Source organism: Eurosta solidaginis, chromosome 3 (genome assembly GCF_040869045.1).
Source record: "Eurosta solidaginis isolate ZX-2024a chromosome 3, ASM4086904v1, whole genome shotgun sequence".
NCBI classification, from domain to species: domain Eukaryota; kingdom Metazoa; phylum Arthropoda; class Insecta; order Diptera; family Tephritidae; genus Eurosta; species Eurosta solidaginis.
In genome coordinates this window covers 93010491-93026835 of record NC_090321.1, presented here as the reverse complement: position 1 = coordinate 93026835, position 16345 = coordinate 93010491, and the positions used below count along the sequence as shown (strand labels likewise).

General features: G+C 36.1%; 1 protein-coding gene across 2 annotated transcripts in view; it reads left to right on the top strand.

The window, feature by feature from the left end:
- The window catches only part of betaTub60D (beta-Tubulin at 60D), a 110415-nt gene extending 103414 nt beyond the window's left edge, over window positions 1-7001 (top strand). For both annotated transcript variants that reach the window (XM_067772767.1, XM_067772765.1), the window contains exons 3-4: window positions 3428-3672; window positions 3747-7001. In XM_067772767.1, the coding sequence (XP_067628868.1) occupies window positions 3428-3672; window positions 3747-4700 (1199 nt within the window). In that variant the 3' untranslated portion in view covers window positions 4701-7001. The remainder of the gene's footprint in view (window positions 1-3427; window positions 3673-3746) is intronic.
- Window positions 7002-16345: the final 9344 nt, after the last annotated feature.

The window sequence follows — 16345 nt, the reverse complement described above, 5'->3', positions numbered from 1 at the left end:
AACTGGAGTAAATTTTGAGGTATCTTGATGAAATTTGGTATGTAGGTTCCTGAGCACTCATCTCAGATCGCTATTTAAAATGAACGATATCGGACTATAACCACGCCCACTTTTTCGATATCAAAAATTTCGAAAAACCGAAAAAGTGCGATAATTCATTACAAAAGACAGATAAAGCGACGAAACTTGGTAGATGAGTTGAACTTATGACGCAGAATAGAAAATTAGTAAAATTTTGGACAATGGGCGTGGCACCGCCCACTTTTAAAAGAAGGTAATTTTAAATTTTGCAAGCTGTAATTTGGCAGTCGTTGAAGATATCATGATGAAATTTGGCAGGAACGTTACTCCTATTACTACTACTTTTAAAAAAAAAATTTTTTTAAGTAAAATTTTAACAAAAAATTTAATGTCTTTACAGTATATAAGTAAATTATGTCAACATTCAACTCCAGTAATGATGTGGTGCAACAAAATACAAAAATAAAAGAAAATTTCAAAATGGGCGTGGCTCCGCCCTTTTTCATTTAATTTGTCTAGGATACTTTTAACGCCATAAGTCGAACAAAAATTAACCAATCCTTTTGAAATTTGGTAGGGGCATAGATTTTATGATGATAACTGTTTTCTGTGAAAATGCGCGGAATCGGTTTATGCCACGCCCAGTTTTTATACACAGTCGTCCGTCTGTCCTTCCGAATGACCGTTAACACGATAACTTGAGCAAAAATCGACATATCTTTAATGAACCTAGTTCACGTGCTTACTTGAACTCACTTTATCTTGGTATGAAAAATGAACGAAATCCGACTATGACCACGCCCACTTTTTCGATATCGAAAATTACGAAAAATGAAAAAAATGCCATAATTCTATACCAAATACGAAAAAAGGGATGAAACATGGTAAGGTAATTGGATTGTTTTATTGACGCGAAATATAACTTTAGAAAAAACTTTATAAAATGGTTGTGACACCTACCATATTATGTAGAAGAAAATGAAAAAGTTCTGCAGGGCGAAATAAAAAACCCTTAAAATCTTGGCAGGTATTACATATATAAATAAATTAGCGGTATCCAACAGATAATGTTCTGGGTCACCCTGGTTCACATTTTGGTCGATATCTGGAAAACGCCTTCACATATACAACTACAACCACTCCCTTTTAAAACTCTCATTAATGCCTTTAATTTGATACCCATATCGTACAAACTCATTCTAGAGTCACCCCTGGTCCACCTTTATGGCGATATCTCGAAAAGGCGTGCAACTATAGAACTAAGCCCCACGCCCTTTTAAAACACTCATTAACACCTTTCATTTGATACCCATATCGTACAAACATATTCTAAAGTCACCCCTGGTCCACCTTTATGGCGATATCTCGAAAAGGCAAAAACCTATAGAACGAAGGCCCACTCCCTTTTAAAAATACTCATTAACACCTTTCATTTGATACCCATATCGCACAAACAAAGTATAGAGTCACCCCTGGTCCACCTTTATTGCGATAACTCGAAAAGGCGTCCACCTATAGAACTAAGGCCACTCCCTTTTAAAATACTCATTAACTCCTTTCGTTTGATACCCATATTGCACAAACGAATTCTAGAGTCACCCCTGGCCCACCTTTATGGCGATATCTCGAAACAGCGTCCACCTATGGAACTAAGGATTACTCCCTTTTAAAAAACTCATTAACACCTTTCTTTTGATACCCATATTGTACAAACAAATTCTAGGGTCACCCCTGCTCCACCTTTATGGCGATATCTCGAAACGGCGTCCACCTATGGAACTAAGGATTACTCCCTTTTAAAATACCCATTAACACCTTTCTTTCGATACCCATATTGTACAAACAAATTCTAGGGTCACCCCTGGTCCACCTTTATAGCGATATCTCGAAAATGCGACCACCTATACAACAACCACCACTCCCTTTTAAACCCCTTATTAATACCTTTAATTTGATACCCATATTGTACAAACAAATTCTAGGGTCACCCCTGGTCCACCTTTATGCCGATATTTCGAAACGGCGTCCACCTATGTAACTAAGGATTACTCCCTTTAAAATACTCATTAACACCTTTCATTTGATACCCATATCGTACAAACGCATTCTAGAGTCACCCCTGGTCCACCTTTATGGCGATATCTCGAAAAGGCGACCACCTATACAACAACCACCACTCCCTTTTAAAACCCTCATTAATACCTTTAATTTGATACCCATATAGTACGAACACATTCTAGAGTCACCCCTGGTCCACTTTTATGGCGATATTTCGAAACGGCATCCACCTATAGAACTAAGGCCCACTCTCTTTTAAAATACTCATTAACATCATTCGTTTGATGCCCATATTGTACAAATAAATTCTAGGGTCACCCCTGCTCCACCTTTATGGCGATATCTCGAAACGGCGTCCACCTATGGAACTAAGGATTACTCCCTGTTAAAATACTCATTAACACCTTTCATTTGATCCCCATATCGTACAAACGCATTCTAGAGTCAACCCTGATCCACCTTTATGGCTATATCCCTAAAAAGCGTCCAGGCCCACTCCCTCATAAAATACTCTTTAATGCCTTTCATTTGATACGCATGTCATACAAACACATTCCAGGGTTTCCCTCGGTTCATTTTCCTACATGGTTATTTTCCCTTATGTTGTCACCATAGCTTTCAACTGAGTATGTAATGTTCGGTTACACCCGAACTTAACCTTCCTTACTTGTTCTTAAATAACTTAACCACTATGCGAACTGAATACGTTCAAAAATATCTGATCCGAACTTAAAACCCACTTTTCGTAGCGGTTCAACAGCTCATTCAATATATTAAACATAGTATATATTATGCATTTTTATACATTTTTTTCTTTTATTTCCGAGCCACTGAACCGAACCGAAAACGGGGGTCAAAATCCAAAAACCCGCTTTGAGGAACCGGTCCAAAAGTCCGAAAACGGATAGAACTGCTAAACCGAACCGATCACATAATTTATGCAGTTCACGTCGTAAAGTTATTATTCAGTAAATAATGCAGCTAAAATAATCCAATTTCATATGTAGGTTAAAATGGCGACTCCTAATTAAAGCTTTGGAAAAGTTTCTCGAAAAGGGACACACATTTGACAAAAATCAATTTTTCAAATATTATTGGTGAAAACCCCCAAATCTTTTAAGTTGCCATTACAAAACTCGGTAAGCTTATAGCCTTTGTCATAGGGAATGAGCCTGCAAAATTGGACGAAATCGGTTTAAAACCACGCCCACTTTTATATAAAAGATAATAAAAAGAACCGTAGACAAATATAGAAGGCCTTTTTTGCAAAGGAAGGCTATATACGATTATCTTAAATAGTGTCCATCACTTGAACTATTTACTAAAATTCCAATTTACTTCTCTACAGCTGTGACACGCTCATCTGGTGGCAAGTATGTCCCCCGTGCTATTCTACTCGATCTCGAGCCGGGTACTATGGAGTCTGTGCGTTCTGGCCCCTACGGACAACTTTTCCGTCCGGATAATTTTGTATTTGGTCAGAGTGGAGCTGGAAATAACTGGGCTAAGGGACATTACACTGAGGGTGCCGAACTTGTGGACAATGTTCTTGATGTGGTACGCAAGGAATGTGAAAACTGCGATTGTTTGCAGGTAACTTATATTTACGTAACAAAATAAAGATGCTGCTTCTAATCAGAGTCTTATTCTAAATCTCTTCCATGCAGGGCTTTCAATTAACTCATTCATTGGGTGGTGGAACTGGATCTGGTATGGGCACGCTACTTATCTCAAAGATACGCGAGGAGTATCCCGATCGTATTATGAACACGTACTCCGTGGTGCCTTCGCCAAAGGTTTCCGATACTGTTGTCGAACCTTACAATGCCACTCTGTCCATACATCAACTTGTAGAAAACACAGATGAGACATATTGTATTGATAACGAGGCTTTATATGATATTTGTTTCCGCACGCTAAAGGTATCCAATCCAAGCTATGGTGATCTTAATCATCTTGTTTCGCTTACTATGTCCGGTGTGACCACTTGTTTGCGTTTTCCTGGTCAACTCAACGCCGATTTGCGGAAGTTAGCCGTCAACATGGTACCCTTCCCGCGTCTCCACTTCTTTATGCCAGGATTTGCTCCATTAACTTCACGCGGCTCACAACAATACCGCGCGCTGACAGTGCCCGAGCTGACACAGCAAATGTTTGATGCTAAAAATATGATGGCTGCATGTGATCCACGGCATGGTCGCTATTTAACTGTTGCTGCTGTTTTCCGTGGGCGTATGTCGATGAAAGAAGTAGACGAACAAATGTTAGCAGTGCAGAATAAGAATAGTTCGTACTTTGTAGAATGGATCCCGAACAATGTAAAAACTGCAGTATGTGACATACCACCAAAGGGACTGAAAATGTCATCCACTTTTATTGGCAATACAACCGCCATACAAGAGCTGTTCAAACGTATTTCAGAACAATTTTCGGCGATGTTCAGGCGCAAAGCTTTCTTACATTGGTACACGGGCGAGGGTATGGATGAAATGGAGTTTACCGAAGCAGAAAGTAATATGAATGATTTGGTATCTGAATACCAGCAATATCAGGAGGCTACCGCAGATGATGAATTTGATCAGGATGTGCATCAAGAGGAGGTTGAGGGCGATTGTATTTAATGTAAAGACCAGAGAAATGGCGAGCGTGCGTAGGGTGGCATTTGGTGAACGATTGTGGCTATCGGGAATGCGTTTTCATTTGAAAGAGAGATACTACAAAAACTGTAGTATAATTTAAGGCGCTCATTCAAACATCCGTACATAGCCAAACAGTTGTTCCAATGATATGACATACATATGTATACATTATCTACCAGTCACACATACACGTTAGTATCGGCAACGGAAAGGGGACCAATTTAATGTATATTATTTATCTATCCCCCAATTCATAAGAAATAAAACAATGGTTTAAAAACTTTGTAAAATACGAATTTCCAATTATAAGAACTTTTTAACACATAATTTTTATATGAATTTGGGGTTAGTATTTTGCACCAAAAAGATACGCGCACACACGCATGATGTCGAACTTATTGAGATTTTAAACGTCCCAGCAAGAAATTTTGTTACGGATTGTAAGCAATAAGGATTATGGCCGAGACACAATAAATTTTTTCATATAAATGCGTTCAACGCAATCTTATGCATGTCATTAACATCACCACAATCAACCAAGATGTTGATTTTGTAAATATAAAGGAACTACAGACTTTCCAATTGAAGCTTATTTTGCCTTGCCCATTCACATAAAACATTTCGCGAAGCACTGTTTTAAACATTCTTACTATACCAGAAAAATACTTTCATACAAATTTTTGTGTCGTATTCATTAGTTAAATTGCAGTTTTTAACTGTGAAAAATGTTAGAAAAGTACCAACGAGTGCGAAAAATAATTTTACTTGCAACGTGTGAAACCACCCTTAGCAAAATCAAATGTTAAATTCTTCTTCTTATGCTTTGCTTGCAACAAAAGTTGGGAGTTGGCTACTTTTCCATGTCAGGTGGCGCCAGTGTCACTCAATCTACCGTTCTCCATAAAAATACGTGCAATCTCCTCATGATGCATAAGATTGTGTTAAACGCATCTACATATGTATGTATGCATATGAAAAACTTCTTATTCGACGGGGCTTTTACGCTGGCCAATATGCTTACTTAAATGTCTTACGTATTATTGCTTATCAACCTAAAACATACTTTATTTTGCAGATAAGCCTTAAGCTTTATGACAGCAGTATAAGAAAAAAAGGCGTAGGTAGTATTGGGGGTTTGGCATAGAACTTAATTCCTTAGGCTGACAACATAATGGGAGCTATGCGATAGCATAACTATTATTTTGCAGATAACGTTTAAGAAATTATCAGGCACTTCACGCCTAGCATAGCTCTTGACAAACGCTGTGTCCTGAGCCTAATCAACCCTCATATTGCAAGCCTTTGATGAGATGTAACAGTCTTATGATATTTGCTGTACATTTTTGGCGGGTTCTAGAAGAGCACAAAACTTTCTCCAAATTTTCTCGAATTATCTTACATATGTTTGTGTATGCGTATTATTTATTTTTTAAATATAAAATGTTTACAGAATTGTAGGGCACTTCTGTCGCATTTCTCTGCTAGTTTTACTCATAACATATACAAACTCACTTTCTATGAAAACATAAAGCGAACTTGTCATTTACTTATATTATACATACATACAATACATAATTATACACACTCACCCCCATAAATACGTTATCACTTATTAAAAAAAAAAATAACTGTTTATCGGTAAACTCATTTAAGGGAATTATAATCATACCATTAGCATACTTACCTAATATTCAATGTTGCAATTTCATCGTAAAATCATTTATTTTAAAAATCGCTTATCGTAATTTTAATATATAATATTTACATACAAAAAGTCATATGTATGCATAGTAGGTTTAGATTTTTAAGTATTAACCGAAATTCAATACAAATCCTTTTGCGTACATTTATACAAATTCCGTATGTAAACTTTGCGAAAAATTATGGAATAATGCAATTAACCAAAATATATCAATATCGTTTAAATGATGTTATTAAATTTAATATCTCACCTAGTTTCTGAATTATTCCGAATTTAATTTTCAAACTTTAATTGTAATACACAATTCGTTACGATAGTATCTGGAAGCCTTTCAAATGAGTCGCTATTTTATCATAAGCTAAAAGTCGACTCGAATAAAATTGTTATTTCTTAATCGAAAGTGGCAACTCTAAATGCAATAAAAATTGTTATCTATCTTCACGACGTCTATCGTTTGCACTTTTATAAGAATGTACATACATTTAATTTCGTATACTTCTTTACACAAATCTGTCCAATTCTCATTATTTTAAATAAAAAACAGTTTAATCGTTATTCAAATAAAAATTAACAGAAATAAATATGCTTTGTTTCAATTTGTGAAACCCCTTTATCAGATCATAGGTATGTATATTAAAATAGGTAAACTGGTGTCACATCCCAGCCTTAAGGCCCCATTACTGATACTTAGCATAGACTTGACTTGGCTGGAGAACTGTCACTTACAGTTCTGTTAAATGAACATTGCATGTTACTGATTACTCAAAACTTAACTTGACTTAAGCGCCAAATACACGACACGAACATTTCCGCGAACATTCCGCAATCTTGTTCGCAGCTTTGGCCATACACCATACGAACTTTTGGCCGAAGATTAGTTCTCTTTCAGACAGCGATGAATACGGACAACAATTGTGCTGCAAATGTGTTTGTACGATATGGGTATCAAATTAAAGGTATTAATGAGGGTTTTAAAAGGGAGTGGTGGTAGTTGTATATGTGAAAGCGTTTTCGAGATATCGACCAAAATGTGGACCAGGGTGACCCAGAACATCATCTGTCGCGTACCGTTAATTTATTTATATATGTAATACCACGAACAGTTATCCTTCCAAGATTCCAAGTGCTTTTGATTTCGCCCTGCAACACTTTTTCATTTTCTTCTACTTAATATGGTAGGTGTCACACCCATTTTACAAAGCTTTTTTCTAAAGTTATATTTTGCGTCAATAGACCAATCCAATTACCATGTTTCATCCCTTTTTTCGTATTTGGTATATTATTATGGAATTTTTTTCATTTTTAGTAATGTTAGATATCGAAAAAGTGGGCGTGGTCATATTCGGATTTCGGCAATTTTTACACCAATATAAAATGAGTTCAGATAAGTACGTGAACTGAGTTTAGTAAAGATATATCGATTTTTGCTCAAGTTATCGTGTTAACGGCCGAGCGGAGGGACAGACGGTCGACTGTGTATAAAAACTGGGCATGGCTTTAACCGATTTCGCCCTTTTTCACAGAAAACAGTTATCGTCCTAGAATCTAAGCTTCTACCAAATTTCACAAGGATTGGTAATGTTTTGTTCGACATATGGCATTGAAAGTATCCTAGACAAATTAAATGAAAAAGGGCGGAGCCACGCCCATTTTGAAAATTTCTTTTATTTTTGTATTTTGTTGCACCATACCATTACTGGAGTTGAATGTTGACATAATTTACTTATATACTGTAAAGATATTAACTTTTCTTTTAAAATTTTACTTAAAAAAAATTTTTTTTTTAAAGTGGGCGTGGTCGTTCTCCGATTTTGCTAATTTTTATTCAGCATACATATAGTAATAAGAGTAACGTTCCTGCCAATTTTCATCATGATATCTTCAACGACTGCCAAATTACAGCTTGCAAAACTTTTAAATTACCTTCTTTTAAAAGCGGGCGGTGCCACGCCCATTGTCCAAAATTTTACTAGTTTTCTATTCTGCGTCATAATTTCAACTCACCTACCAAGTTTCATCGCTTTATCCGTATTTGGTATTGAATTATCGCACTTTTTCGATTTTTCGAAATTTTCGATATCGAAAAAGTGGGCGTGGTTATGGTCCGATATCGTTCATTTTAAATAGCGATCTGAGATAATTGCCCAGGAACCTACATATCAAATTTCATCAAGATACCTCAAAATTTACTCAAGTTATCGTGTTAACGGGCGGACGGACGGACATGGCTCAATCGAATTTTTTTCGATACTGATGATTTTGATATATGGAAGTCTATATCTATCTCGATTCCTTTACACCTGTACAACCAACCGTTATCCAAAGTTAATATACTCTGTGAGCTCTGCTCAACTGAGTATAAAAATCGATATCGAAACTTCGAAAAATAGGCTTAAAGGCACGGTTGCCACACCATGTTTTCATTCGGGACCAAAATTCATCGAAAGGACCAAATCTCAAAGAAATGGACCAATTTTTTAAGTTTTAATTGGCTTACAAACAATTCGGCAATTCACGAATGGTCCGAGTTCTTTGTAAAATTAATAATTTCAGGTTGTGGTAAAGTACAGTCACACACACTTTTATTCTAACAAAAAGGCTTATATGAATAATTGTTTTAACGCTAAACCTTAGAGAAAACCCGTGCCGCAAGCCCAACTAGTTCTTTTTTATTTACATAAAAATCTTATTTTTAAACTAAATTTCTCCAGAGCTCGTTTGTATCAATTTTATTATAAAATATAAAAATTGTTTCCAATAGCTCAAATTTTTATCCTCAGTTGAGCAGAGCTCACAGAGTATATTAACTTTGATTGGATAACGGTTGGTTGTACAGGTATAAAGGAATCGAGATAGATATAGACTTCCATACATCAAAATCATCAGTATCGAAAAAAAAATTTGATTGAGCCATGTCCGTCCGTCCGTCTGTCCGTTAACACGATAACTTGAGTCAATTTTGAGGTATCTTGATGAAATTTGGTATGTAGGTTCCTGGGCACTCAGATCGCTCTTTAAAATGAACGATATCGGACTAAAACCACGCCCACTTTTTCGATATCGAAAATTTCGAAAACCGAAAAATGCGATATTTCATTGCCAAAGATGGATAAAGCGATGAAACTTGGTAGGGAGGTTGACATATGACGCAGACTAGAAAAATAGTAAAATTTTTGACAATGAGCGTGGCACCGCCTACTTTTAAAAGAAGGTAATTTAAAAGTTATGCAATCTGTAATTTGGCAGTCGTTGAAGATATCATGATGAAATTTGGCAGGAGCGTTACTACTATTACTATATATGTGCTAAATAAAAATTTGCAAAATCGGATGAAGGACACGCCCACTTTTTAAAAAAAAATTTGTTTAAAGTCAAATTTTAACAAAAAATTTAATATCTTTACTGTATATAAGTAAATTATGTCAGCATTCAACTCCAGTAATGATATGGTGCAACAAAATACAAAAATAAAAGAAAATTTCAAAATGGGCGTGGCTCCGCCCTTTTTCATTCGGTTTGTCTAGAATACTTTTAATGCCATAAGTCGAACAAAAATTTACGAATCCTTCTGAAATTTGGTGGGGGCATAGATTATATGGGCTACGCCCAGTTTTTATACACAGTCGACCGTGTGTCTTTCCGCTCGGCCGTTAACACGATAACTTGAGCAAAAACCGATATATCTTTACTAAGCTTAGTCCACGTACTTATCTGAACTCACTTTATCTTGGTATAAAAAATGGCCGAAATCCGACTATAACCACGCCCACTTTTTCGATATCGAAAATTACGAAAAATGAAAAAAAAATCCATAATTCTATACCAAATACGAAAAAAGGGATGAAACATGGTAATTTGATTGGTTTATTGACGCAAAATATAACTTTAGAAAAAACTTTGTAAAATAGGTGGGACGCCTACCATATTAAGTAGAAGAAAATGAAAGAGTTCTGCAGGGCGAAGTCAAAAGCCCTTGGAATCATCGCAGGAATACTCTTCGTGGTATTACATATATAAATAAATTAGCGCCAGATGATGGTGTGGGTCACCCTGGTCCACATTTTGGTCGATATTTCGCAAACGCCTTCACATATACAACTAACACCACTCCCTTTTAAAACCCTCATTAATACCTTTAATTTGATACCCATATCATACAAACACATTATAGAGTCACCCCTGGTCCACCTTTATGGCGATATCTCGAAAAGGCGTCCACCTATAGACCTATGGCCCACTCCCTTTTAAAATACTTACTAACACCTTTCGTTTGATTCCCATATCGTACAAACACATTCTAGAGTCACCCCTGGTCCACCTTTATGGTGATATCTCGAAAAGGCGTCCACCCATAGAACTATGACCTACTCCCTTTTAAAATACTCTTTAATACCCATGGCATACAAAAACATTCCAGGGTTACCCTAGGTTTATTTTCCTACATGGTGATTTTCCCTTATTTTGTCTCCAAAGCTCTCAGCTGAGTATGCAATATTCGGTTACACCCGAACTTAGCCTTCCTTACTTGTTTTTTTTTTTTAATTTTTACTTTACACTTCCGTTTATTTATGGCCTAGATTGAGTAAGTGCGAGTTTTGAAATGTATATTTTTTCCATATAATTTGTGTTAGAGAAAAATGTCAAAACTCGCCTTAATTGAATCTAACCACAGTCGTCAGATTTATTATTGAAGTCGTTAAAGTTTGAACTGTGTAGTAATGGTCGAAATTCCACTTACTTCCAATAAAAATATTCCATGGCACTTGGCAGTAATAGTCGAAATTCCACTTAAAAAATAAATAAATGTAAGGCGCGATAACCTCCGAAGAGATCTAAGGCCGAGCTTCTCTTCCAATTTGCGTCGTGCTCCTCTTGATTTTTCCCTACAAATTGGCCGGACGGGACCTACATGTTTTATGCCGACTCCGAACGGCATCTGCAAGGCAGATGAGTTCTCACTGAGAGCTTTTCATGGCAGAAATACAATCGGAGCGCTTGCCAGACACTGCCGAGGGGCGACCCCGCTTAGAAAAATTTTCTTCTAATTGAAAAATCTTATTTCTAAAATTTTGATGTTGCTTTGCCCGGGAGTTGAACCCAGGGCATACGGTGTGATAGGCGGAGCACGCTACCATCACACCACGGTGGCCGCCAATTCCACTTACTTCCAATAAAAATATTCCTTGGCACTTACACTGTAAGAAAAAGACTAGTAAAATCAACCGAAATTTCTGTCAATTTTTATCCATCGCAACAAGATGTTGTCAACTGCGCACAAATCGTGGATTCGTAATTGACCGTTTTAGTAGTCAAATTAACGAAAAAAGTTGTTGCGACAAAAAAAAAATGTAAGGCCGGATAACCTCCGAAGGGATCTAAAGGTGAGCTTCTCTTCCAATTTGCGTCGTGCTCCTCTTGATTTTTCCTACAAATTGGCCGGACGGGACCTACATGTTTTATGCCGACTCCGAACGGAAGATGAGTTTTCACTGAGAGCATTTCATGGCTTCATGAAATACACTCGGAGCGCTTGCCAAACACTGCCGAGTGGCGACCCCGCTTAGAAAAAATTTCTTCTAATTGAAAACCCTTTTTTCAAAAATTTTGATGTTGCTATGCCTGAGGAGCGAACCCAGGGCATACGGTGTGGCAGGCGGAGCACGCTACCATCACACCACGGTGGCACTAACTAACCGCACGTCAATTGGGCTTGCATCAAATATGCTGGCACACATTAAACATTATATACTTTATTATTTTGTTTTATTAAACGCACTTTCTTTCAGTTGCAGCTCAGCTCATTCTCAATTTCTTCTCTCGCATGTAGTTGCCACACTTAATTGTTTCGAACAAAAGTTTTATAAATGTTTGACATAACATTTTAAATAGAGAACTTGTAAGTTATAGAAAAGTAATGAATCAAATCGCTAGAAGATAATTCACAACTGGAGTAACTTTACATGTAATTCGGCAAGTTTTATTTTCGTAACACTTTAATTTGAAACGATTCCAAAACAACTCAAACTTTTATCTTGTCGGAAACAACATTCAAAGCATGTTTTTTATTATCTTATTAAATTCGTCCGCGTGAGTGAAAATTCTTAAAACTTGAACAAAATGTTACTAACTTTGGAAAAATCCTGTTCGTTCAAACAAAACTTTTGCAACAAAAGGGTGCAATTTTGCATTTCGCTTAGAGGAGAAGTTGCAAAATTGTACCCTATAAATAGGTGTCCCGGTATCTCATAATTTTTTGCACAGTAAATTCAAAAAAGGGTTTTTCGTTTTGTATTGATAACTGAAAAACTAGTTTTTTGTTGTTTTCCCATTTTGTGTGTTTTTTCGATTTGGTGGTTTTCTTATTTTTGTATTTTTTTTAAACAAGTGGCACCATCGTCATAAGTACAAAGTAGAGAGTGCGGTGAGCGTAAAATTCTCTTTGACATTTGCGCATGTATTGACGGTTGATAGCTGTTGAAATGAGCAGTGAGATCAGTTGTGTTAACAGAAAATTCAGTTAGATTGACCAGGAAACTGTCAATTTTAAAGAAATTTTGTTAACTTAAGAGCGACAATTACTCTTCTGTTGAAATGGCCAAACTAATTTTTTCGTTGGACAAAGAACTCGATCGAATTAACCATAATTCGATCAATTTCACCGAATCTCCGTTAAGTCAAGAACAACAGAACCGATTTGCTGATTTTACTAGCACCATTTCTTTCAGTGGCGGCCACCGTGGTGTGATGGTAGCGTGCTCCGCTTACCACACCGAAAGCTTTTTAAATTAGAAGTAAATTTTTCTAAGCGGGGTCGCCCCTCGGCAGTGTTTGGCAAGCGCTCCGGGTGTATTTCTGCCATTAAAAGCTCTCAGTGAAAACTCATCTGCCTTGCAGATGCCGTTCGGAGTCGGCATAAAACATGTAGGTCTCGTCCGGCCAATTTGTAGGGAAAATCAAGAGGAGCACGACGCAAATTGGAAGAGAAGCTCGGCCTTAGATCTCTTCGGAGGTTATCGCGCCTTACATTTATTTTTTATTTCTTTCAGTGTAGTATTCTAAATTATGTACACTGACATTTTTTTAATATATATAGTCATTATACCTAAAATTACTCAAAAGGCGCTTCATATTGATGGAATAATACCAGCAGACTAACTTTTTCTGATTTAACTCTTTAGTGCAGGTCGGAAATATATAGAAACTTTTAATTCTGTAACTGATATTGAATATGACAGTTGTATAGCAGAAATGCTATTAACAACAAGTAAGGAAGTCTCAGTTCGGGTGAAACCGAACATGACATACCCAGCTGTACACTTGAAATGATGTTGCTGTTTGTTTTGTGTGCTTAATAGTGTTACAAGGCTGCGCAATAATACATATACATATGGTTCTATTCTGAACTAATTCTCGTTTAAAAGAAGCAAAAAGGATACAGAGGCTAACACCAATGAACTTGAGCGGGTAATAATGCAGTTTTTCTTCAGATATGGAGATTTTCCTACTTTCCTAAAATAAAGATATAACAGAGCAATAAACATAAACACACAAGTGCCATTGTACTTGTCGATCAAGTACATTCATTTGCTCCTGATGATGGTTTCAGATTGAAACCGAAATATCGACCAATTAGGTATATAAATTATAATACCACAAAATACATGGTGTTTTATTTATCCTTGGGGCCTTGAGCACAATAATTAACCAAAAAGTTAAAATACACTTATAAGGCTATTAACAAAACCCAAAAAAGCGTTATTACAAAAAGAAGGACAGGGTTATTACCTGCATTTCCGCACTTTTACAAATTCTTTTATAGGCGATTTAACCGATTTAGTCCATTTTTACTATTAATATTTCCTGTTAAACACCACATTTTTCGTCGAGTTATGGCTCCAGAAACGTTGGGAAATGCATTGTAAGAAAGGGGCAGTGCCACGCCCATTTTTCATGATTGGAATTTTTCCCATTTCTTGTTATAATGGCACAAAATACGATTGGTACAAAACTATTTTTAGCTAAGATTTAACTTACGACCCTTTTTAAAGTCAATTATATAGAAGTGGGCGTGGCTCTTAAACAATCTTATCCATTTTTACTGGAAATATTTCCTGCTATTAGGAAAATATGTTTACCCAATTTTGTTATGATATGTAAATTTTTCTTCGAGTTATGGCCCCCGAAACATTGAAAATTGCTTAGACAAAATAGGGGCGGTGCAACACCCATTTTCAAAAATTTTAGTGTTTTCCAATTTAATGTTATAATTCAATTTAGAAAGTAAAATTCTATTGATACAAAGCCCTTTTTTGCTAAAATATAGCTTATTATTTTCTTCTACGGTCCTTTTAAAAATCTTTTATGTAAAAGTGGGCGTGGTCTTTAACCGATCTCGTCCATTTTTCTAGAAATATTTCCTGCTATAGGGAAAATTTGTGTACCCAAGTTTATTACGATCCGTTAATTTTTCTTCGAGTTACGGCTCCCGAAACATAGAAAATTGCTTAGTCATAAAAAGGGGGTTCCACGCCCATTTTTTTAAGTTTGAAGTTTTTTCTATTTATTGTTATAAATTCACATGGGAAATGAAATACCATTGATATAAAGTTCTTTTTTGTAAAGATATAGCTTATTTTATTCGTCCACGACCCTTTTAAAAATCTTTTATATAAAAGTGGGCGTGGTCCTCAATCGATTTCGTTAATTTTTCTTCAAAGCATTCCTTATAGTATGCCGAATTTTGTTACGATAGGTTTAACGATTTTTGATTAATAATATTTTTAAAATTGATTTTATCACAAGTGGGCAGTGCCACGCCCATTAAAAAATTTTTTTTCAAATTTTTATCAAGAGTCTCAATATCAGTCCACACGTCAAATTTCAACATTCTAGGCGTATTATTTACTTAATAATCGGGTTTTCTGTTTTCCAAGATGTTATATATATAAAAAGTGGGCGTGGTTATCATCCGATTTCGCTTATTTTCAATACAAATCTATCCTGGGTCCATATAAGCTCGTGTACCAAGATATCTCAATATTTACTCAAGTTATCGTGTTAACGGACAGACGGATGGACATGGCTCAATCAAATTTTTTTTCGATACTGATGATTTTGATATATGGAAGTATATTGCCGTCTTCCAGTGAGTTTTACAGCTCCGGCTCACGCTCAATTCTCACGGGAATGATCTGGATCATTGAGAGACTTGAGAAACAGATGTCGTGATATTTTCGCACACGTGAAATGTGATAGGCAGATGTAGCCTCTGTTTTTCATTTAACTCATACGGCGAAAGGCTAAGCAAAAGTATGTTTATTAAAGGCAGCGTTGCCAAACTAAAGACAAGTAATTAACAAATTATCTGGCTCACAAATTGAACCAGACTTCTATCTGGATTTATCTGGCTCAAATCGTTGTTGTTGCATTTACATGCAAAATTATTTATCTGGCTCAGGATTTTGCCACCGGATGATGGCATATATCTATCTATCTCGATTCCTTTATACCTATACAACCAACCGTTATCCGATCAAAGTTATAATACCCTGTGTACAAGTACAACTGGGTATAAAAATATAAATTATAGCCGCATCGCAGTGTTAGTGGAATTACTAAAACTGATCAATTTGTTTTGTGCTGTGTGAGAAAAATTTAAAAATCGATATCCCAAACGAAGAGTAACACTTTAAAAATTTTTACATCGCATTTCTTTGTAAAAAATTTTTAGGGGTCACTTTTTGTTTGGCATGTCAATATTTCACAAACTCTCATTACCTATCGATATGCTTGCACGCATAACTTGAACATAAAACAGTGGTAAGTAGGTACACTTAATATAAAACAACTTAGCGTCATTCTTTTATTTAGTTTTCAATACAAGAATGTCTTCATCAGTGGACAACTCCGTCAAATTTCTGCACGT